At 41.9% G+C, this 25,431-nt stretch overlaps 1 protein-coding gene across 11 annotated transcripts in view; it reads right to left on the reverse strand.

Moving 5' to 3' along the window:
• vav2 (vav 2 guanine nucleotide exchange factor) overlaps positions 1–25,431 on the reverse strand; it is a 238,393-nt gene that overhangs the window by 63,419 nt on the left and 149,543 nt on the right. For all 11 annotated transcript variants that reach the window (XM_030434886.1, XM_030434885.1, XM_030434878.1 and 8 more), the window contains exon 3: positions 8,769–8,827. In XM_030434886.1, the coding sequence (XP_030290746.1) occupies positions 8,769–8,827 (59 nt within the window). The remainder of the gene's footprint in view (positions 1–8,768; positions 8,828–25,431) is intronic.

The raw sequence follows: 25,431 nt of genomic DNA on the forward strand, positions 1-25,431 counted from the left end.
TAACCCTAAAGTAAAATTATCCCACCCACAATTTAAAAGCTTCATATGGCGGCTGTGGCTCATGGGTAGAGCCAGCGTCTTGTTATCGCTGGTTCGATTCCCCTGGTCTGCATGTCGAGGTGTCCTTGGGCAAGATACTGAATCCCAGACTGCTCCTGATGTGCTCGTCGGCACCTTGCATGGCAGCCACAGCCATAGGTGTATGAATGTAAGTATGAATAGTTGCTTTGGACAAAAAGCATCTGCTAAATGCCCTTAAGTTGATATGATGTCAAGGCTCTGTGTAACATCAACCTTCAGGAGTAAAACATACTGTACATTTTTCAGCAGGCACATAATTCTTTAGAGTTTAAAGTTTGATTGGATCACTCTCTGCTTTGCCAGCATAAATTCACATTTGCAAGTCATTCAGATCAAGTGAACGATGCCCTGTGGCTATACTTGAATATGACAACCTTTCATCGCTCAGAACCCTCTCGGTCATTAAATCATTTTTAAAACGTCAAAAGAGCCGATCTGGCAGCACGACTGTTGACTGCTGTTCGTCATGTTGAGAGCCGCGATCGTATTTCATACAAATAAAAAACAGATGGTTCAAAGAAATACAACCCCAAATTACAGAGATGCTGATTTGCACAGGAATAATATCATCATATGACCTCAAAATATAGCCGGTATTTTGCGGTGTAATCTTTATTTTACAAATTACAGACATGGTAGAATTGCATGGCATGAAGATCGCAGGAAAACCATCGCATTTATTGTAAATGACTAGAAATCCCCAGGTGATGTTAGTCCTGTGTGAATAGGGCGTCAGTAATGAATTGTAGCATTGTTTTGACATACAGCACATGAAAATGTCTCAGTTTAAATTTTAGCCAATGGGGTTGTGTTTGGTACTTGGCACATCTGTCCATGTTTTAAGAATTCATTTTCTGTCGCAACCAATTAAACAACAGTTGCGTAACGGTTCCCCTGTTTATACCTCCTTCCATGTTTGATGGGCTGTACTGTACTGTTAGTGTGTTTGTTGGTTCAGGTTGGTTGGGCATCTCCGTTGTGTGTTCTCTTTTGCGTCCATTAGTCTATCATTTCTCAATAATTTGGTACCCCATTAAAAAAGCATAGAGACAACACTACTAAGTAATTAATTCCATTTGCGAGCCCAAGCAGAGAGTCTTTTGGGAAGTACAGCACATTTATATTTATCTACCGGCAAGCATAAAATTCATCATACACAAATAAAAAATAAGAAATCATCTGTAAAAACTGAATGAATTTAAACTGAATATTAGTTTTGAATATTTGGATAATTGTCTTACTGTCCTGCCACAATTGCTATTTTCCTAAAACAAATCCATGAACCTGTGGTAGCATCCCTGGCTCAGGACATCTTGAAGGAGATGGTCTTCAACACAAATGCTGTTATAAAATATAAAAGGTAGAGCTGTTAAATTAAATATTACCTGCTTTTAAAAATGATTGTTGATGGCTTGTTTTGTTTTGACGCTGCGCTTCAGTGTGGGTTGTCAAGGCTTTCCTGAGTATTTAAAGGTTAACAACAACGGAACATTGAAAAGGAAAACTGTCTTTTGCACTTAACGAATGTTATAAATGAGGACCCACATTTCATTCTCCGACCCAACTCTTTGCTCTCTCTTTCTTTCCTTCCTTCGTGCCATGCCTATTACTGGCTAATTTCACACTGTGCTCTAAAATTCCTTCATCACTGTTCGATGTTGTTATAAAGGGAATTGTTGGCCCACGTGTGCAAGACATAGCCGCAGTGGGCCGGTCCCATTGATCAACTACTGTCGAACAGCAGAATAACAGTGTAGTCGACGCAGCTCAAACCGCCGGCGTTGGCAGCAGTTTCACGTCCCAGGACACGGCTGGGTTTCTGCGGGGGGTCAATAAATCGCTGCAGGTCGAGCAAAGCTAGTGCACCTCACCACTTATTGTCCATAAACCCTCCCCGGTCTTCTTTTAAACCTGGTATATGCAGTTTCACTCCCAAGCCACTTTCACCCAGGGAATGTGTGTGTTTGTGTGTGTGTGTGTGTGTGTGTGTGTGTGTGTGTGTGTGTGTTAGTGTGTGTGTGTGTGTGTGTAACATATGAGTAAGAGTCTCTTTCTTTGCACGTGCGAGTTATTTTACACAACATTTACATTATGAATTGGCACACACGATGCATTCAAATGCCATCTGTAAAAAATTGAGAAGTGGATGTGCGATGTGATAACTGCACACTAATGTGAGTGATGTAATACAGTGGTGCGAGGGGGCAGAGCTGTGCCCAGAGGATGAGGGAGAGCGGACGGGGAGGGGATGAAACAGTGACGCTTGTCCTACGCTGTGAAGTTATTGTGAAGTGCAGCCTGTTTGAAAATAAATGTAATGTAGAAACAAGTCCATTTTTATATTGTTCTTGTGCAAAAATAAAGAGGAAACAACGCCTCTAAGCAGTAATGCAGTAAAATTACATAAATGATTACTCCGTTTTTTATTTTATCTTATTTTTATACAAGATGCACATTTCCATTTCAAATCACAAATGTCTCTTCGACTTTCGAGCGAAGGATTTCAGTTGGAGCTGAAACAATTAATCTATCACTGGATCAACGACAACAACTAAAAAATAATAATATATTAATACATCATAATAAAATAAAATATTAGAAAAGCCAAGTATACTCTGGCTACAGCTTCTCAGCTGTTTGTTGTTTAATGTCAACACAAATTGTATATCTTTATAACATAAGAAGCAATTTTCAAAACTAAATAAAGAATATGATTTATCCTTTTTTCATAACATATAACATTTTCTTCAGCTAAACTGCAAAATGTCAGCTCAATAATGGAGAGTGAAAATAATCGTGAGTTGCATCCTGTGTGTTATTTAAAGGGCAATTCTGGAATTTTTAAACCTGTGTGTCCTATTTTTACATACTGTTCTTTAATACTAAAGTGACTTAAGGTATGACAAGTTTTGGAATTGGTCCAAGAGATCACCGCAGCCTGTCAGTGGCAAGTGGCACTGAGATTCTTTCTTCTTTATCAAATCTATTTCTTATCTTAACTTAAATGACCCATTATTATGTTTTTTCTATTCCCTTTTTACACGTGATGCTGTTTGTCGGTTAAACAATATGAATGGATTGCTAGGACTAACCCTTACCCTTTGGTTTAATTATTTAAAACGTTTTTTTCTTTTACTTTCAGCAATGTCAATTAGCAAAAATAAACAAAAGAGGTTTTTTTTATTGTTTTTTTTTTTTTTATTTACAGATCTTCTCTACCGACCAGTTTGCTTCTGTTAGGGCTGGTTAGATATACTGTATGACATACATAGTCAGGGTTGGGCCGGGAAATTAAAAACATGTACTTTCTAATTAATCACCGGGTAAAAAATGTCACAATATTAAAGTAATGAAGCCTGATTACTTTCGGTTACTATCTTTTTACTCAAAGAAATATCAATAACGTGGCTTGTAATTAATCTCAAGTGTGTGTTTTGAATAGACGATATATACTCTGGTCTTACTTGAGACCAGAGTGATCATGAAGTGATCATGAAGTTTTGTCGTGTGTCATGTGCGTCATTCTGTATTCTAAAATCATAATTCTGTTATTAACCCTATTTTTCTAACTGCATCTTCTTTTTCTGTAACTTGACCAGAATACAATACCTTTTTATCACTTCCTGATCATGTGATTTCATTGCGTGTATTTCATTGCTCCCCAACCCTGTGCACATACGACCTGCGTAATTCATCCTCATAATAAAAAAGCACTCTTAAATTTGAAGAGTCACTCAAGACCTTTAGTCTCAAAAAATAATTAAATAAAGTTTTGATTATTAAAGAAAAAACACAAGTGCATTATATGCCGCACATATAATTGTGTGTAACTGAAGGGTTTTAGAGGACTATCATTATCTAAAGCCCTCCTAAAACTTCCTCCTCATCTGCTCTTTGTCTAGCCGTTGATCTGACGTCTCTCGCACTCTGTGACCCTGATCCCCGGTGCCCATCCCACACACTCCGACTGCAGGGATCAGCGATGAACTAGTTGAAGAGTGCGAGTTGGGTGAAGGTCAGAGAGGGGTCAGCTGAGGACAGTAAAGATAAGCGGGGAGGGGGTCTGAATAACAGAAGAGAGGATGACCCAGGGCTCATACTGTAGATAAGCCGTGAGAAGCACAAGGTCAGCTCCCAGGGCGCGAAGGGACGGGGACGACACAAAGAGGATTTAGGATTTCAGATAAAAAAAGAGAGAAAACTGGAATCAGCTTTTGTTTTGGGTTGACAGGTCCAGCGATAGATTGTGTGGAGATGGAGAGATGCAGACAGTATAGAGGACGGAGGTTGATTTCAGAGGTGGGAGGAGGGGTTGACAGAAAAGTCAGAGGTTCTTCAACAAGACCAAATAAAAAAAATAAAAAAAGCATAAATCTAAATGTATTTTTGTAGAACTTTTCTTGGAGAAATCAGAGAAACTTCAACCCATCAATTGAGATATATGTGTATTAGACCAGCTGGACAGCCCAGTTAAGAGCAATTTGAATGACCTAATCACAGTTTAATCTTAAATAAAAAAAGACGCAAGGAAAAGTATTGGAATACTGAAAAAAGGAAGGATATACCTCTAATTTACCGTGCCATATCTGCTCTTGAACATGAGGGAAACATTCTTGCTGGTTGCAAGAGTTCAAATAAGGATGCTGATAAAAGACAGGATAGAAACTAAAGAATGCCAGGGGTGGAAGGGCACTGTGTGTGAGTAAATGTGACAGCGTGTCCGGTGTATCTCTGAATGTGCAGAATGGCTAGAATGCTGACACAGACATGAACTGTTGCTGTCCGATTACAGGGAACCGACATCAGAGACGAGATCAATGAGCTTCAACGGAATGTCGATGGACATGCCTGTGGCAATGTTGCCCGGAGATTTAACACAGTGAGGAACTCTCCGCTCATTGGACGGCCTGATGCGGTGCCCAGATGTACATGATTTAAGACCGCCGGGGTTATTATCCGGGCATCAAGGCCTCTATCAAGAGGAACTAAAGCTGGGAAAGATCCTTGAAATCACTTTCAGAAACAACTTCCTTAATACACCGTGTTTTTTCCATTAACCTACAACACATTAAGTTAATTTTTATTCATCTTGGCCTTATCTGTCTCTCATAAGCACCCGTAATTTATAGATGAAATACTAAATCCTTCTAATCCCTCTGTAGCTCTACAGGCAGTACCCTGTCAGATGTGGAGATGAAAATAGATTAAACTCAAGTACAGTTGAATTCAAACTGAATCAGGTGCATTGTGGGATAGTTTCCCCATGCGGAGATTCTGAATGTCTGCTTTTCATATGCGAAAATGTTGAGATCACAGGTGAGGTTATTATATCTTCACATGTTGATGTTAAAGTTCACATGCGAAAACAGCCAATCGTATTTGGAGTTGTACCAAAAATTCACAGAACAGAAGCAAATTTCACAAGATTCCATGTGCTATGATTTGATTCCACATGTGGAAATTCTAATCCACAAGTAAGGAAAAAAACAATCACGTGTGAACGTATCAGATATGTGAAAATATAAATATCTCATGTGCAAATTTTCATTCAATATTTACTAAAATTCAGCCTTTCCTGATGGTTGCCTCAGACTGCTTATCTTTTAGTAGTTTTTGTTAACAGATGTTGCATTAAACTATTTGTTAACAGCGACTTTTAGAGTTGATTGAGGCCTTTGATTATTTGTTATTTACTTTTTTTTCTTATTTTTTCATGTTGATTGTTTTCTCTGACAGTTTGTTTATCAGTTACTTTACCATATATCATACACTGTTGTTAAATATGGCATCACTAGTGCCATATTTAACACTTGTTACCTTTAATTATTCCAATTTGATTGGCTATAAAGTTACATCTGAAAGAAAAAATCTGGAGCTCTAGTTATGAGTGAAGTTATGTGTAAGTTTTTGCTAATTTAAATTAAATTAAAGATCATTTACATTATTAAAAAATGTGGAGTATCAAGCTTCGTAGTAAATCGCCTGTTCTCTCTTCTCTTACTGCAACTTGTTATTTCTAAATTATATGAAGCCTTAACTGATTTAATTACTTTGAGGCACTTTACAAATTGGCACCTTGGTTGGGCTCATAGACCCCTCGTGAGATTTACGCATCGAGCTTCGACCTGCTTGTGAGAGCCAGCTCAAGGCAAACTTTGGCTGTTGCGCTCGTGGTCCCTCAGCTAGAGAAATCCATACCTGAGAACGCAAGACTTGCAGATTCGGTATCAATTATTAAATCCCTGGCTTTCATGAAGAATAAAAAATAAAACCACAAATTTAAGACACGTTCATGTCGTCATTAGTCTAATTTATTCAATTTCATTTGATTCTATTTTTGTTTGTTTCTGTTATCCTTATTATCCATGTGCTTAAAATCCTATTCATAAAGGTGCTACACAAGGCCACATCACTGTATTGGAAGGCCTGGAAGGCATGCGCTGCCTATATGGTACAGGGCTTTGATGCCAGTATGGTTTTTGTTGGAATGAGTTATGGCTGCTGTCAGGCCTGTGCGTAGTTGACGGGCGCTTTGAAGCGGGACAGAAAAGGTGTGACAGGACCTCAGACCTTTGACAGCGGCTGACCTCACCCTCAGCAGGAAACGGTGAGAGGATCCCTTAGAAAAGGCCAATTGGGGTCAGCGATCATCCCTGTGTAAGTGCTCTGCTTGATAGTAGCACTCTGTTCATGTTGGATCATACACTACGTTGCCCCTGACCTCATCACGCATTAATCCCTGCGCATATCTGTAAATCCTGGCGCGAAGGCAGCAACAGATAGACAACGGCTTAAGCACCATCGAGGATATGTACACTGAATATGCACTCATGCCAATACCATTGGTTATCAACGCATTAGCTCTGCATTTCATTGATTAAAAATCATAAATGTCGATAAATTTGCATCGTCCACTCCTCAGAGATGTCTCCAAACTTCTCATATCAATCCATGCGAAGCCTCTCACAGCATACCAGACAAGCCTAGCCTTTGGTGCATGGGGTGGAACATCCAGGAATTTCGGAGACTCCAACAAGATTTCCTAACAAACTGAAGGAAAAACTAACAGCTAGCAGGCGAACGAATAATGTGTAGATGGTAAGAATAGAGTTGGTATTTCAGTTAAGGTCATTACTTATTCTAAAACTCATCCGGCGTAAAGTGAGGAAGGCAACTTTTGTAGGCAGAAACAGACAGAGGTGGCAACTTTAAATTTGCTGCGCAGAAGATGGTTTACATTTCAAGTCACACATTAAAGGTGCAGTATGATTTTTCATTTAAAACGTTCAGGAATGAGCAAGAAATATCCACAGAATGTTCAGAAAACCATTTTGGACTTATGTCAAAGCTGTCTATGCAGTGCATTGCAGAGTTATTTACTGAAGTAGTACGCTAACAAGTTAGCCCCGTGCAAGCCCTGTCGATGCCAACGCCAAATCCAGTTGTCCGGCTAGCTGCACAGCTAACTGGTACAGTCATGGTACAGAATATAGATCGCTGCAGTTAGCAGGTACTCTGGTGAGATGAATATACAAATTCAACAGGGAGCCAATTCTTACACATTGCACCTTTAAAAGAAAATAATAAATAAATAATTAATTTTAAGTTGAAAGATCCCCCCGGGACCATGCAGTTCAGCGTACCATTTAAATCGCCTTAGTCAATGTTTTCTTGTTCAAGCCAAGGGTCTGACCTTACTTAATTAAGTCACATTTCATTAACCCCCATGAGGCAATTGTATTTTCATGTCTACTTCCAAAGCATGGTAAGAGGTCATGGTAACCCTCGGGGCTGAGAGGAAATCATTGCTTTGCTCAAGGACACATCAGGGTTCAGGTGCTTGTCCCTCCGTTGAAGGAAAACTTTCAAAAACAAGACTTATGAAAACGTAGAATTCCATTTCTGACAAAGCTAGGCTCATAACCGTCTGGGTTCTGACCTGCACAGTTTGATGATCTGGAATTTAAATAAAAGTGTATCATTGAATTGGTTTTCTGATATGCTGAGATTAAAGTAACACGGGATCAGCAAGTCCAGCGTGTGATTTATACTGAGGTCGATGGAGCCTTGCTTTCGACACCTCACAACAAAATGGTCAGTGTTGGACAGGCCGTGAATTAGCCAGCAGTCAGCAGGTTGCGCTGTCTTTATTAATGGCAGGGGACCTGCTCTTTCTCTGTCCCTCTCCCTCTTTCCCTCTCTTCTTCATCCCTCCATTTCTTGGCATGGGCCCTAATGGGCACGCTCCATCAACTCATTACTCAGACAAATAAAATGGCTTTTTATGTGGCGCCGGTGAGCCGCCAAGCTCCAAGCAGATTGAGCAAATGTAGAGAAAATCAGACACCCATACCAGTGCTGATACAGCATCATCTGTGTAAAATGCGCAATGTATTCTGACCTGCGCTACTACATTTCTACATAAATAGTGTGCGAATGACCGATGGAAATGTGTTGTGCATTATTTTGCATCCGGCAAGATAACACTGGCTAAAAGCTGCAGCTAATTGCTTAAAAATGTAAATTGACTTCTAAACGAGCAGCAGATGTTAATGGACACCTCCATCTTAATATAGGCCTGCGAGTAAAATGTGGAATACATCCTAATGGTTTTCTTTGATGCCGATACTAGTGATTGCTTTGGCTGTTCGCATAATAAATGTGAGCGCCACGAATGAGACACGTACCTGATGCCTTTGATCTGTGCGATGCTGTGGTGAGAGATCCTCGACAGAGCGGAGATTACCTGAAACAAATGAAGAGATAAACAGTCAAACAAAACCTGTTTATAACGGAGCTCATTATGGCTTACAAATTCATCTGGAGAATCAATTTATCGAATTTGTGATAGTTGCGTATGATACTGTATTAGTTCATGCAGACACCAGGGTTACTAAAAACTCTAGGGAAGCTGAAGGGCATCAGATGAAACAAACAAAAAAGGAATTAATAAAAAAAAAATAAAAAATATGTAAAAGATAAAAGGTCAAGCTCAGTGAACAGCTACAACATTAAAGCCATCAAAAATAACAATCAATGATAAATGTAACTAAAGATCAATGTGTCAGAGACAACAATCCACAACAAAAGAAACAAAGAGTAATAATAAAGATTGAAAGCGCTCGAGGGCAGCAATAAACTATAAAAGTAACTGAAAATGTGAGTGTCAAAGGCAAAAAACAACTACTAAACTAAAAAAACAAATAATCAAATATTCAACTGAACAAGTAACTATAAACACACTGTCAAACGAAACATCAAGAAACATCAAAAGTAAATGAAAGATAAAAAATCAACAACAAAAGTAATGTATTCCGCACAAGATTTGAATATTTACTGTTCTTCAAGGTTTATTCTCCAACACACTTGCACGTTTCTCAGCAAACCCTCCCAGGCATATGCATCGCCACACAGGACTGTGTGTAAACATAATGCGAGCCACCATATTAATGGTGACATCCAAAGACATGTGCACAGTCACGGATGGCTGCGTACCCCCTTCTGGTTAGATACAATGTCACAACACCACCCACGTTCAGTCACACACTAGACCAACCGCTGTACATTTACTTCTCATTTATTACATCCATTTTAGGTTTTCTGCAAACCTCCTTACTGTGTCCTATTTCGTTTTTTTTTTTTTACGAGAAGAAGGTTAAATGTGTGCCACTATTTAAGCTGATTTCGCAGCTGCTCGTGAGTCACACGCAAGTGGGCTTACAGCTGAGGACTACAGATGGAGCGCTTGCAGGGTCTACAGTGGCTAGTTCAGGAGGACGAGGGGAATCACCATCCTAAAACACACACAGACCTGCGCACACACGAAAACACAAACCCCCGTCTCCTACGCCTCATTACCCACCCGTGGGTGTATTTCGGCTTGCATTGCAGTGGCAATGCCAGCTGTCTCCCTGACAGGGAGGGGAAAATTGTTATCTCAACCCCTCTTCCTCGGCAGGTGTGTCATCTAAAACCTCTCATCAAACTCCCCCTTGTCTGAACACACAATGGGGCATCTCACCGCTCGTGGTGTTAACGTTCAAGATGGGCCGACGCTAACGGCCGCTGTGAAGAGAGGCCCTCACTTTAGGAGCATGGAGTATCTGCATTAAAGCACTCTTGACTGAAACCTTGCAATCTCTCTATTCAAGCTGTACTCATAGTTAACATAATCAGGTGTAGAGGGCGGAGGGATTGCGCGGGGCACTGTTTTTTGAGCATGTAGACATCACATTCATTAAAATCGAACCTCTCTGTGGAGGGGAAAAACCTCGACGGGGACTACTGCTCGACAGGAAGATAAGAGGTTATTTCTCTGTGTCGCTAAAGACCCATGTAATAGGCAGTTGTGTTCGTGTTTATTGGTTCCAATATGGGGCAGGTCCGCCATTACACACCTCCTTAACGTACATTCTAACTGCAGTTAGAGACCGAAGGAAAGGGAGGCAGACAAAGGTAGAGTGGACGACTAAATAGCCAATTTAGCCAGTGGTTAGGGTGTTTAATAAATCACCGTGGATAAACCCATTGTGCTGCTGGGTGGCATGCTGCCCACCTGCCCGTGCCGCAGGGAGGGATCACATATGGCATACTGCCCCAGAATCCTTATTAGCCCCATTTCTTTTGGTCTTATTAGCAGTCATTGTCTTTGTGGGAGGTTGACGGACAAAAACACCAGAAAAAGGAAACACAAAAATGCAAATTAAGTAGATTGCTTGGATTTACAGATAAATTTAGTCTTCAATGGCTATTCATATTTAATGCTGGGTGGTGTGATCAGCTGTCGTCTAATCTGGCTTAATGCAGCTGGTTTCAGACAGGTCTGTCCAGGTTCAAAGGATAGTGGAGCTGCTGGTTCAGAGCCAGAGAGGTCACAGCAGGACCTGCTTGGCCCGATGAGACATGGCAGCATGCGCCAACGCTGAGTATGCTTTAGTGTGACTTCCAGGCACCATAAACAAACAAAAAGATGAATGAACTTTGAGTCACTTTTGTTGAAAGAAGTTGTTTGTTACCTATGATCATTACTTTTTAGTTTCTCTTTTTGTTACTTAAGTTGATGTTTATTGATTGTTATCTCTGATGATTGTTTTATTTATAGTTGATTGATGTCTTAGACTGTTTATCTTTTAGTTACATTTGTTGATGGTTGTGGATGGTTGCCATTGATCAGTTACATTTATAATTGATTGCTAACTTTAATAAACAGAAATGCAACAATCAAATATAAGAGAAAACAAGCATCAACAAAAGTAACAAAAAATAAACTACCGAAAAACAAATGATCAAACGTAACAACCAAATTATCAAAGGCAACAATCGACAACAATCAAAAACCAACAAATGTTACTAAATGATAAACAAGTCTGAGGCAAAAATCTGCTATAAAATTTTAAAAAACAATCGTCAGAGGTGACAATCAACAACTGTCGTAGAAAGTAACAAACAGATAAACAACCACAGGCAAAAATAAACAACAAAGACAATATATCCCACTGAGGACAGCCGTAATCCAACTACACTGTATACTGTGCTTACGGTTCTTCAAGGAAGATTATCAAATGTTACTTAATACTTGGTAGTGTGATCAGCTACTGTATGGTCAGATCTGGCTCAACACAGCCGGCTTCAACAAGTCTGACCAGGTTCAAAGGATAGCAGAGCTGCTGGCTCAGAGCCAGAGAGGTCACAGCAGGGCTGAGGCCTGTGTGGCCCCGGGAGACGAGGCGTTGAGCGTGCCAGCGCTTAGCACACTAGCGTGACTTCCACACACCATTAAGTGTAGTCTGTTACAATTAAATCTCAGTTTCCTTAACATTAGGGAGTTTGTCCTGGCTTTTTTAGCTCATGTTAGACTCACACGCCATTATGTGTGAAACGTGTCTCGAGACTGGGAGCGCTGGCAGTTCGTGACTCCCTCTGGCTTTGATAAGAAATGCTAATGTGCAATCTGTTTTCAGGGCAGCTGAGGAAGTACAAATTTGTTTGCACACTGTGACGAGTGCCCAAAATGGCAGTTCCATTTCTCGCTGTTGGGCCACATTGCGTGTGTGGATAAAAGCAATATATAAACACAGGGCAAAATTCAACTCAAGGGAATTCTCCACCCAAAAAGCTATGTGGAAGGTGCCCCATTCAGGCCTAGAGGCTCTCAGTGATACTCAAAAGATTTTCGGTGGAGTAGCCCTTTGAGTGCTGATCTCTTTAAAACACTTTTCTTTGGGAGCTGCCTCCTTTTATCTGCCTCATAATGCCACTCCCCTTGCTTCCCTCAAAGGTGGCCCGTCTGCCTGATTGGGCTCTCCTCTCCCTGCCCGTGTTTCTGTTTCCCCTTCCTGCCTCTAATACACCCTCTTCACCCTCCTCTGATCCTTTGGTTCAGTCAAAGCCTTTGAGTCTCTACACATTATTAATTTCCCTCTCATCTCGTACTCCCCGGGGGGTCTTAACTCTGAGGCTAGCCGGAGAATAAAGCTTCTTTCACCCCTCTAGGAATAAGGGAAAAGACAAGTCACACGAAGGAGTGATAGCTAAGATATCTAAAGCTCACGGACCAATATCTCACCTTAATCACCACTCCACCACTCCACCCCCTGGCATCTCCTCACCCACATCTGACCCTTTTCTGTCAGTCAGGGGGATGCAACTGAACACACATGTTAAGCCTCACCGACGCTTGCACGAGACTTTGCACGCAACGTTTGTGATCCATTTACTGCATGAAATGTACGAGCGTGTTTGTGTGTGCGTGTAGACGGGGCTCGGGTGGGGGGTGGTGGGAGCAGGGATGAGAATTGCATCAACGGATTAACTGCGCGGCGAGCCAAGTGTTTGCAAACACACACGCCACCCTTACACCTCTCCAGACTGGCCACATGTGCCCTCTGTCGCAGCCGGGGGGCCAAGCAAAGCCTCATGTGACCACCCTCGCAGCCAATGGGAAAGACCTGCAGGGCCTCGTTACCCCTGGCAACCGGGCTTGACTGAATATGCATGGTCATCAACTACGAGTCGAATGAAATCAAACCTGCAGCCATATGCCATTAACAGTGGGAGGGCGGGGCCGTGATTTGATTTACATCTGAAAACATTGCACAAGAGGACTATTGACGGCCCGTCACAAAAACACACCCCACTGTCAATCCCGTTTACATCTAATGCAGTCATGACGTGATTATATCTCGCACCGCAAATCAATGCACGCGTTGGAAGTCGTCCAACAAAGAGGCTGAATTAATGAAAAATTCATCGCATCACTGCAGCGCTTTTTCTCATTTTTCTCTGTCTCTCGGCTCTTCCTCCAACAGCTAACTCCCCGATAGTGTGAGATATTCATGAAGTGTTCACACTTTGATAGGACGGCATTGCTCTGCTTATGCCAGCCTGCCAAAGTGGTAGGCATGAAGCAAAAAGGGGCACAGAGTGGGAGAGCTGAGAACAGATGGCTGAGTGGGAACCCTGCGTGCCCAACATCAATAATAGACAGACAGAGGAGGGACGGCTGAGCCCGTCCGTGTGTGTGTGTGTGTGAGTGCGTGCATGTGTGTGTGTGTGTGTCCCACTGTCCCACTGCCTCTGGGAGTTTCTGTCTTTTACAAACCGTCTCTTTTTCCTGTTTTTTTTCCCTTTTTTTTTGCTCACACTCTTTCTCCGCTCCCTTTCACAGTTAAATTTTCTGATTTACATGCACATCTCAGACAAAATATTGTGCGTGCAAAAAAAAAAACTTTGAGTGAACGCCCAGAGGAAGGTTTTAGGTATTCAAATGTTTTAACCTTTATTCGCTCAAGCTGGCCCAACAGAGTTGTTTACAATGTTCTGCAAAAAACTTGAAGTCAGACATTAAACATCTACATGGATCCATGCCAAACGGATGGGAATCTTAAAGTAATATATAAGTTAATAACCAAATACAACATAAAGACAGACTTCTCCCCTCTTGGACAAAAGCGGAAGTTTTAGAAAGCAGCACAAATGCAGGTCCTGCGGTATGTGTTAGAGTGTGCTCACATCTCTGATGAGCTCTTGTGTACCTTGTGTGTGACACACCGCAATGCTGTGCAAGACAAGCGCATGAATGACTGTAATAAGTCTCCGAGCATCAGCTCATGCTAAAGTTGCTGAATGGCAGGAGCCGGGCCCGTGTAAATCCTGATTGCAGTCAGATTGGCACCGGCCCACGCCACGCTAAATCCCCTCAAAGCAGACCTTCCAGCTGCTTGATTACAGGGGATTTCACTGCGTATGTCCCAGCAAGAAAAGCCTCCGGGTTGGCCTGAGGGAGCAGAAAGAGCATGGCTGCTGCTGACCCAAAGACCCCATTTAACACCAGAGCCAGACTGAATGTCTGTAAGCCCACAGAGGGCATTCAGCCCACATACAAAATGTACAGGGTTCTGACTTATGTCACTGACCCAAAATGTAGCTTAGCTTAACGTAATGCACATGCTGCCGAAGCCTTTTTGGAAAAGTTGGAAAGGCAGATTTCCATGCATTTCCTCCAGCCGTCGATATGAATTATTGACGCGAACAAGTTTTCTCCAGATCAATTCTAGAGCTTATTTAGCTTCGAGACCCACCGCATTGATTTGATCTGAACCCGCGCTGCTTGAAGGAGAAAGGGCAACTGTGGCTAATATGTGCAAATTGTACTCCATAGATCGCATCAGCCTGGTCAACACCTGCCAATGCGCTGCGGCCCCGTCCATGACCTGTCCCATTTCACGCCAGATCACAATACATGCGTCTGCTCACTTATGCGTGACTACGCCTCTGTGTGGCAGGGTGTTTGTACATGTGCGCATCCGCATGCACACACACCCAGGCTGGAGCGTAATTCCCATGTGCCATGCATGAGCTTACGCTTTTGCCTTCACACACGGGCATGTGCACACCAACACTGACAGATCGATGGCGTACTGGCCCAGAGAGAATGCAGTGTCGGTAAAGAGACAGGTCCTGGAAGGTACGGGGCTTAAGAGTTGTTCCAGGTGTCTAAGATTTAGATAAGTCAATGCTGATGAGAAAAAATGTAGAGTGGTACTTCTTTCTCTGCATTTATAAAAATGAGGCTCAAATGCAAGCCCTAAGTTGTAATGGCAGTTGATAGTATGTGCACCCATATATTTGCCAGATATTGTTAGCCTCAGCCCCGAAATTCCCCAAAGATTAGACAAAGCGTCAGGACAGTAACCCTACACATACATACAGCTTTACTGATGTGTTTCACCCGCTGAAGGCCAGACCAAAGGCAAAAAGCCCTCAAAGGAAGCACAAATCAGGCCGGAGCATCTCCATATAACATACCAAGCATCTGCTGATCTCTGTGGGCCGAAGACTTCAGCTCAGACAGTCCACTGGCGGCAAAGCGCGAGACAGAAAATTCTGTTAACGAGCCCTGAGGCGTGGATCTAAACCCCTTTTTCACAAGTTTAGAGTTGTTATTTGATTTCACATCCAACGTGCTGGAGTTCAGAGTCATAAAAACAAAAACAAAAACAAAAAATGTCTTGATACTTCAAGCCTAATACTGTCTGGCCGCTCTGTAAAACAGAACAGCAGGAGGTGCCATGGATTTACTCGCTTTGCGTGCAGCATTTCTTCTCACCACAAACCAAGCTGAATGGTTTGGTTTAAAGGTTGATAGAAATGCTGCCTGAATAGCTCTGCTGAGTAAATCTACATTTAAGCCAGCTGAGCCAAGCGGCTTTAACAATCCTTATGAAATTAGCCCAAATCAAACAACAATAGCATGAAAAGATGCTGCTTCACACGACAGAAACAGTGTTGAATCACGTTGATTTGTGATGCCAACAGCTTATTTGTCTACAAAGCCAGTCCATTTGTAATGAATGAGGCGTCGGTGCATTCAGAGAGTCGAGGGCGAGCGAGTAGGTTGGATGTTTAGGGAGTGAGGGGGCGGTGAGAGGAACTAACAGGCATTTGGTGACTCAGCAGCAGGAGTCGGATCGAGCTCCCTCCACTGAGGTGCTCTGCTGACCAGGCACAAAACAAAGTTCTGGCTGGTACAGGTGTTGAGATGTGGTTGGTATCAGCTGCTTTTGGCCTTGAGACTGGTGGCGGTTTTATAAGCAATTTTGATAAACGGTATTAGATGGCTTTTATTGAGCAAATGCAAAATATTTACTCATTCCAGCTTCTCAAATGAGAGAATTTGCTGCTTTTCTCTATTACATGTCACTCTTGTCAAGTGCATTTCTAACATTTTGTAACATTCTGCAGAGCAACAATAAAATTAATTGAATCACCACATGAATTGAGTCATTACTTGCAGTCTTACATGGTTGGCAGAGAAATATTTGGTCGGTTACATACAGTATGTGAGGTTAAATGTCAATATCTAGGTTTCCATCCAAACACGGCTCCAATTTTAAACCCCAATCCTTAAAAATCAACAAAAGAAAATGCAAATAAATTCTCGTTTCCATCCACTACCGTAATGGCTTGATTCACCAAGATGTGCAGCAGGTGGCACCAAGTGCCAGCTGGGAGAGATTATAACATTGCAGAAGAGGATGGTGAAACAAGATGATGGAATTAAATTTGTGCTGGTGAAAACAGCGAAAAACAATGTAGAAAACACAATGGACATATGGCACTATTTAATAAACATTTCACAACTGATGTTTTGGTCCGCTGCTATTTTCCGTCTCATCCGTTAATGTTCAAGTCACGTGCTTCATGTACAATTACATTTAAATTTAGGGCATTTAGCAGACGCTTTTGTCCAAAGTGACTTAGAACATGTACATTATTATGCATTCGTGCATGCAAGTCTGTTTCCACTGCACTGTTGCTTCATCGCTTCTATCACTACTTTATACAACTTTTTGTGTTTCAATGTAGGTTGTTTTGTGCGCAAAATTGAAAATGCACAAAATGCATTCAGAATCAGGACCAAGACTTGATGTGCATGTGTGTGCACTCACTTCCTGCAAATGTCAAAATAAATTTCCTTAAGATTCCTCAGGTGAGAGTTCAATTAAATGTTAATGGAAGTCTTGGGTGTGGCTGCGATGTGATATACGTGTGGCTGGAGGAACCCTTGGAGCGTTAAGGCTTAAATCCGAGAGGTGAGTAAATAAACCCTTCTAACTCCCTTTCACATTTTAGCCTGGCTCTTAATCTCATCCTGCAGGCATGAAATGTCTGACCTGCCTAGAGGGATGTCATGGTGAGCGTGATGGCAACAGGACAACTTTGCACTCGGCAATTCATCGATGACGCCTGCATTTACACATGTTTGAACAAAACGGCTCTTTAGGGACGCAGCGGCAGCTGACAAAACAGTAAATGGTGTGAACAAGTGATGTAGAACAATCCCTCGCTCCTGTAGATGAATTTGCAAGCCAAACTGAGCTGACGCCTTTCATGAAAAACACAGATGCAGAACACAACGCATGAAATGATCTCACAATTAGCTGAAACGCATCCGTGATTGAAAGTGAGAGCTGAGCCAACACAAGGAAGAAACAATAAATGAATGACTAAAATCATCCGCAGGGCACATTTTTGATTATAAAACTATTAAACAGGGTGGGTTATAAATTCTGGACCGTCTTTGGTCTTTGGCTGCAAGTTACCCTGCAGATAGAAATGAGCCGAGATCAGACGTGCAATCTGTCGCTGCTGCTTTTACAGCAAAACAGCAGGTCCAGTCCTTGCTCTATTACTCACAATCTCAACACACTGCTGAGAAAAATCACACCCCTGCTCAAGTGCTGAAAAGGCTCCACTAAAACAAAAATAGAGAAGGAAATGAGAAAATGCGTGTGTGTGTGCAGAGGCGTGAGCGTATCTGTTTGTGACTGCTTGCGTGTTTCGGTTGGCCCAGATTTTTGCCTCGTCCAAAACATGTGTTTGACATTTGCATGCTAGAACGACCGGACCGCCTGCTGTGATGAAAATTTCCCAAGTGCCAAGCCATGTTTTAGAGACTTTGATCAGCTGTTAGAAACACCCAACCTCCTAGATTGCCAGTGCTGTTTCATCAGCGCCTCTTGCACAGGGCAATCTATGACTTCACGAGTCCTTAAGAATAATGCTGTTATGTCATTCATGGTTAGGTTAAGCCTTGGAAGACAAACAGCTGTAAGAAAGACGCTTAGAGGCAATTTTGTGCAGTGAAGCGAGGTGTGTCAATTAGGTCTGAAACACAGACAAAACCAGCTGTAATGGGTTTGTAATATGGCTCAATTGCTCTCCGAGGAAACTTGGATCTTTGGGTTGGAGCACAACCAATATACTAGCAAGCTGATTTTATTTCAGCGTGTGTCGCTGCATATGTTGGCAGGTTTTTTGCCAAGATATCCACATAAAGATGACAATGTCCGTCTGTCGATTGGTTTGATGATCAGCCCACCGATTTAGTCCACACTGTAAAACTATTCTCATACAAATAATAGTTATGTCTAGAAATTCACGGTTTGAAATGTCGACCGACATCTACTCAACAGATCGACATGAAATTTGGTACGTCCATTCTTGTCCACCTCAGGATGACTTAGAATCACGCGGATCTCTTGACTTTTCACCTCACCCAACAATTTTAATTTGCTCATTACTTTGATTTGAGTATACATATATGTAAAGACTGAAGGACAGTCCCATCAGCCTTAATACTATGTGTTTGCTGCTAATTGGCAAACATTAGCATGCTAATAAGCTTAACTAATTATAATAAAGAGCAAGAAAAGTTGTTTCTTGGGAGTGGTTGGGGCGGTTTGATGCATCAAATGCTGGACTCTCCGTCTAGAGATGAGGGAGCCTATCTTGTTTATGAACAGTAGTCAAGAGTAAATTGTTCTTAATCTATGTCATGCTATCAAAGTATGTTATGTAAATTAAGTACTACATACTAACATCGCTTATTTCACTTGAGTGAATTCACTGCATTTAATTATTTCTACCTCAAGTATGAACCTTTCCTGAACCTAACTAAGAAGTGTTGGTGCCTAAACCTAACCCAACTACGACCAAACTTTATTTTGAAAGTCTAACCCTGAGTTGCATATTATGTATAATTGATAACTTGTCTGCAAAGCCATAATTTGGCAGTCTAACCGGATGTGGCATTGTATGAATCGTTGCCAACTCAACTGCGGAGCCCTTTATGTGCAAAATGATGCTCGAGGGGTAGGTAGAGCATAGTTCGAAGTAGGGCTGCACGATTCTGGAAAAAATGTGAATCACGATTTTTTTGCTTAGAATTGAGATCACGATTCTCTGGCACGATTTTTTTCACAAAATGTTTATTGCACTGATGAACTTGAACAAAACAAAAAAAAAAAACATTGTAGTATGAAAAAGCAATGTTTTTTTTGTTTTGTTAGTTCTATCATTGGATGATAAATGATTTTTACAAAAGAAAAAAAAAAATTAGTCTCCAAGATGAGAGGGCATCCTCTAATACCTCATGTTGTACAGTGTTTATTGGGGCCGTAGCTTTGGCTAGGTGATATGTGATAGCTGCTGTGATCGGCTTTCTAAAACGGAGGCATAATATTCTTCCTTTTCCAAAAGCCGCCTCAGAGGTGACGTGACGTGAAGCCCGAAGTTGGGCGGCAAACAGTTGACAACAAATTTGTCTTCAAAATAAGAGCTTTACATTGCACCCCATTGGAGTTTAGAACTGGGTTCTTAGCGGGGGGCTTTTAATTTGAAAGTAGCGACCGTTCCTAGCTTGTCGCTACAACAACAAGCTAGCAGTCGAGGCGGAAATAAGTGTACCGTCCGAGGCAGCAAATCGGCGGACCAAAACAGACCCCCAATTTGCCGCCCTCTGTCTAAAACCGCGGACCTAGCCGTCAATAGGACGGGCAGATTGGCGGCTTGCTGCCTTGTCTAAAAACGGCCTCTCACACTCCTTCCAAACACTCAACTGCAGGTGGGCTTCCGCCACTGAATCACGTGTTGTAAAGATGCTTTACCACAGGTTGAGGGAGGAGGCAGCGGCAGTGCTGCGTTTGGGGGCGCTTCAAAAAATCCGGGAGGAAATAGGAGCATTTGTTTGTGATTCGGCTCGAGATATAAAATGCTTCAGAATCGCTGTGTGTAGAAATGAGATCACGTGTATGTGTGAATCGAGATCGCGATTTTTTAACGATTTTTTGTGCAGCCCTAGTTCGAAGCTTCATGTCACTGACCAAACTGCTGTATTTAACGAGTTGGGAGTGAAAAAGTGTTGGCTGTCGATCACTGTGTAACACAGAGCATAAAATCCAAAACATATGCAAGATTTTTGTGTTGTTTACTCCTGCACAGCTCTGCGTCAAAAGGCTGCGTTCTAAATCGACCTATAATTTGAATTCATTTTAAACTCTTCATTTGATTTGTCTTGAAGTTCAATGACAGCTTAACCATCATTAACGTCATTCAATGCTGAGTCAACTATCTCTTGCTCTTCACAAGAGGCCAGAGGGAAAATATCTTCCTTCACCAAGAACAAATCATGCAGATGAAGCCAAAACAGACTGAGTTTATTTCTTTTACTTGAGGGGGGGAAATTAAAGCGTTCCCCCTCTTACACTTTGGTTTCTACGTCTATATACCCGTGGGGTACGTGCATTTGTTTATGCTCATGTGCATGCATCTCCTCGCATTTGGTTAATTGCTCAAAACTGTGTGCATGCCTTGCATCAAGTCTGTGTGTGATTCTCCTGATGTTGCAGTATTATTTTAGGCTTGTCAAAGCTATAATTTGTTTTGTCTGCTCGCTGTTTGCAGAGCAGTTCCGGTCAGGCTGCCATACAACACTGTCTGGCTCACGTCTCAACAGCAAACAGCTGCTGCCTTCAGCCAATCCGTTAGTTATTACGCAGCCTTTGCTCGTCATTTTTCAGCTGCGGTGGGCAAACACAGCGGGAAAACTGCTGTTACCACAAGCAAAGAATGTGAAAATAAAACCCATTATGATTTAGCCCGATTCCCGAAAGAGAACAAGTATGCTCCAGTCCAATATTAAGAAAAGCAATGTAATAATGATAAAGTAACCAATTAAAAAAACTGTTTTTTTGGCACGAAACCTTGTGGCAAAGGCAAAAGTTATACTTGGGAGGAAAACAGGCTGAACAAACCATATTCCATCTCTCACTCTTTTCTATGGCACTCCACAGACTATGTCTCCACAGGAGAATAGATATAACACGCTTAGTCTCGCAGTTTGTCTTGCAAGAAAAATAGGAAGAACTACTACATCAGATACTATTTTGACAAAGAAGCCACACAAATACAATACAAAATGAAGTGGGGTGCATGTGCCACACCTTTTACTACATAATCAAACCATTTCAGACAGAGAATTTCAAACCTAGAGGTAGACGAGTAAACAGACCCAGAGGAAGTTGATTTTAGGATATAATTAGGAAGCTGAGTTAAAAAGATATATACACATTTCTGTTTTGGTTCCTGAAATATACTGCCCTCGCGTCTGGGTTGTGAACTGTCAGATAGTCCAGAAACTGTCCGGCCATCACGCTTTACATGCATAAATGTTCTGACTGTGTTCCAGGCTGACAGAGCGTGGGACGAGGAGAGCTGGACTCTGTGTTTACAACACTGATGCTTGGTACTCAAACTAACTCAAAGCGGATGGACAGTATTTCCCTGATGTCAAACTTTCGATGTGAAGATACAGGCCATATTGTCACCGCCATCATTTAGTTGCCGTTTACAATTACCCCACCGCAAACTCAAAATATGCACTACATGTTTTAGCATATTTGCATATAAATAACTGGAAATGTCCTGTAATCTATGTAGCATGAAGATGTTTACGAACTTCAATTTCGTATGCAACCCTGTGTCGTATAGCGAAGATTAAATTACGTTCTACCTTATGAACATAAGAGGCATTCAGCGGTGTTATAATTAAGCTGATCCTTGACACAATGAGCGCATCTCTCATGCCTGGATGGAGTTTAGAGTCTATCATTATTTCTTCCTTGAGAGATCTGTGATACACTGAACATGCTTTTAGTTTCAAGTTTCCTACTTGGCAAACTTATCATGTATTTATGTGATTCAGAAAATAAGCAGAGGGTTTGACAGGAGAGGTCTTAATGCTTTTTTTGAATTCCTGTGCCCTTCAGCTTGTCTCGTTATTGTAGAGGGGTATACTCAATTCTGACAAGATGGAGCTTTTTGATCAAAACAGTGTTTTAAATGAAGCTGTTTGACAACAGAGGCTAAATGCCACATATATACAAGAACAACTGAATTATATCATTAACAATAGTGAAACAAGAAGTAAGTGCTCATACGGGAAGTTGTTTAACCAAACTAAGTAACCCAGCCATGCCCTTATGGCCTTAATGCACAAGGGGGCAGAGAGAAGAAAAATACAAACTTGTAAAACATTGTTTCCGATGTATCCGCCCTCGTGTGCACATCAGATGATGATCCCTGACACAGAGCTGTTAGGGGCGTGATGTGACACAAGGGTTTAAGGCTTTGGAGCAGGTTGTGGCGATAAGGGCAAACTGGGGATCATGGGAGGAAACGGGATTTCCTATGATGTGTTGGGTTTGAGCTGATGAGACTAATACTTCAACATCCAGTCCTTATCAGACGCAGGCACCTGAGCCTGCATGTGTGTGTGTGTGTGTGTGTGTGTGTGTGTGTGTGTCTGTGTGTGAGACTTGGGCACATGATGGTCCAGTACATGTCACTCTGACAGAGAGCACCGAGAGAATGAATGGGATTAGACCAACATGTGTAATCCAACTGGCCTGTGGGAGGGAGGTCTGCCCACACCCCTCTGCTGGAGGAGATAAGGAAAGTTGGGGAAGGTGGGGTGGTTAACCACCACCTCATGCAACCATTTGAGCTTATTTTAAAGCAGAATTTTACACAAAAAGTTAGTTTACTCATGGGGAGGGCGAAGAGCCTGTCTGAGAGAGTAACCCTGATGATGTGATTAGGAGTACAGGGCTTGGACACAGCAAATGTAGAAAGCCTGCATTACAAGCTTAGGGCATTGAGTTTGAAAGATGTGAGCGTCCACTGGAGAGACAGAGGGACTGATGAAAGATGATGAAAGTTGCATTGGGGGAAATGTAGTATCCAACCTTTTTGGGAGCTCAGGGGAAATAAATCAGTACATCTCAGCATGTCTGTCTCTTGTTGGTTTTTCAACTTTGTGAAGTGGATTTGCCACCAGGTAACAGCCGGAGTGCGCTGTCAACATTCTAAAATAGCACAATGTGCTTATTCTTATTCTCTTAAGAGAACAATAATTCATTATAACTGAATTATCAATGTCTTTTTCATGATTTAAGAGCTAAATTCTACAAAGCCTTAGAAGTTGAGAGCAAAAATTAAAGTATTTTTCTAGTCGGAACATTTTTTTCTATGCAGTATGGATGACTTTACTTACATCCTGATGAGGTCCAGTGACTATGTAAAAATATGGAAGTCAAGACAGTTTCCCAAAAGTGCTCGCCCTATGTGGCTGATTATAAGTCATAATTCCCCCCCCCTCAAAAAATCATAATACACCTTAAGTTTGTATCATTTTTCCCCAAGGATGGATTGTGTCATTTCATGTTGTTCTTACTACGGTGATGTAAGTTCATTATTCTGACAACCCTGGTTTTAAGTAGTTTTTTGATGCTTTAAAAGGGAGGTGAGAATCAACAGCTGAGCCCTGCTCACAGCTGAGCAACCCTGGTATGGGCAAGACCTCAATACCGTGGGTACTGTGTCAGGGACATCAACAAGGGAACACAGGAGGGGAACAGAACACTGGGAGCACAGGTGAGCAGGAGGTAGAGACTGAACACAAGTCGCAAGAGGATATAACAACAAAATAAAACAGGAAGTCATCAAACCAAAAAAATCTCAAACCATGACATTCTGCAGAACGTGTCCATAAACAATGGCTGTTGGATATTTTGGCTTCAATTTTGCAAAGTGGGAGGAAGTGGATCAATTTCTCTCTAAATATTGGATTGCTAACGGACAGAGGGAATGATCCTCACCAATACACAACAACCACATTCCGACATACTGTATGTGTGCATCCATGAACACACACTAAGGTGAAGTAACAACCATAATTTAGTTTTAAAAATTCTAAATCAATATAGCAGTCTTTTATTGCCATCATTGATATTTCACTAATTAGCATAATAGCATTAAGTGCCATTATTCAGACAGTCGGACTGAAACATTTTCATATGCACGCGCCTGCAGCGGGCGCTCCTGCACAATTACGCTCCAAAATTCTCGCAGTTAACACCCCTCCAGAGTGCACAGCTTATTGGTGTCTCTTTTCATACACAACTGGATGACTTTCCTCCGTCTGACTTTAAGTCCGGCTCCCCGGTCTTTAGAGAAGCAGTATTTCTGCGAGATGAATCCTTACAGCGACCCACTGGTGCTTTATATTCCAACTGGCTGCGGCTGAGCGCAGAGATACAGATGATCTCTTTTTTATTTATTTTTTTCCTCGCCGCTTCCCTTCAACTCTGCCATCACTCCCTTCTCTATAAAACCCTTATCACACACCGCAGTGTTTACCCAGTGGGGTAGAGGCGTGTAGCCGGGGCTACCTTTATATTCACCTTGTACAGAGTCGAGTGGGAGGTATTCAAATCCACTTCAGGGAGGGGATAAGCTGCGAACTCTGGCATCCACATGAAGGAATATCAAAAGAGTAAAGCTTTTATTCTGTGCTTTACCAGAGGATATCTCAATACTGCAACAATACGGCCTTGGTTTCGGTTTTGTATACAAAGGGAGGCAATCTTGTTAATACCATACTTCCTCGATTATGACACAAAAGCTAATTTTCCATCGACTTGTCATACCATGCAAATTTGTTCAAATGCGATCCCTGATTGGTAAAGCAAACTCTGAGTGAGCGATAAAGAGAGCAACTGCAGATAGTTCAGCGTGATAGATGCCTTTAGTCGAGCAGTGACAGGAGCGCAGTGGCCCCTACCTGGAGGGTTCGTCTGATTGGCCGGCAGGATGTTTCCATGGGAGCAGTGAAAGTGACAAGTGGACAAAGGGTTTCCATTAGAGGCCCTGTCCCCCTGCACTCCGCTGCTATTAAGACCCTGTCTGTGGGACACCTAATGCTGCTGACTGATGAAGAGGAGCACGAGGCAACAGGGAGCAATCCAAACCATCAGGACGGACTGCATTCACTGCTGCAGCTATGTCCAAAAAAATATAACAAAAAAAAAAAAGGAATATAGAAGCTGTGATTGTCACAGTGAGATAGAAAGTGCAGAGTTTATTTTCTTTTCAAGCAAAAATCAGTAATGGATTGGATTTGTATGGCGCTTTTCAAGACACCCAAAGCGCTCTTACAGGGTTCCAGGT

The sequence above is a fragment of the Sparus aurata genome, chromosome 12 (assembly GCF_900880675.1).
Source record: "Sparus aurata chromosome 12, fSpaAur1.1, whole genome shotgun sequence".
NCBI classification, from domain to species: domain Eukaryota; kingdom Metazoa; phylum Chordata; class Actinopteri; order Spariformes; family Sparidae; genus Sparus; species Sparus aurata.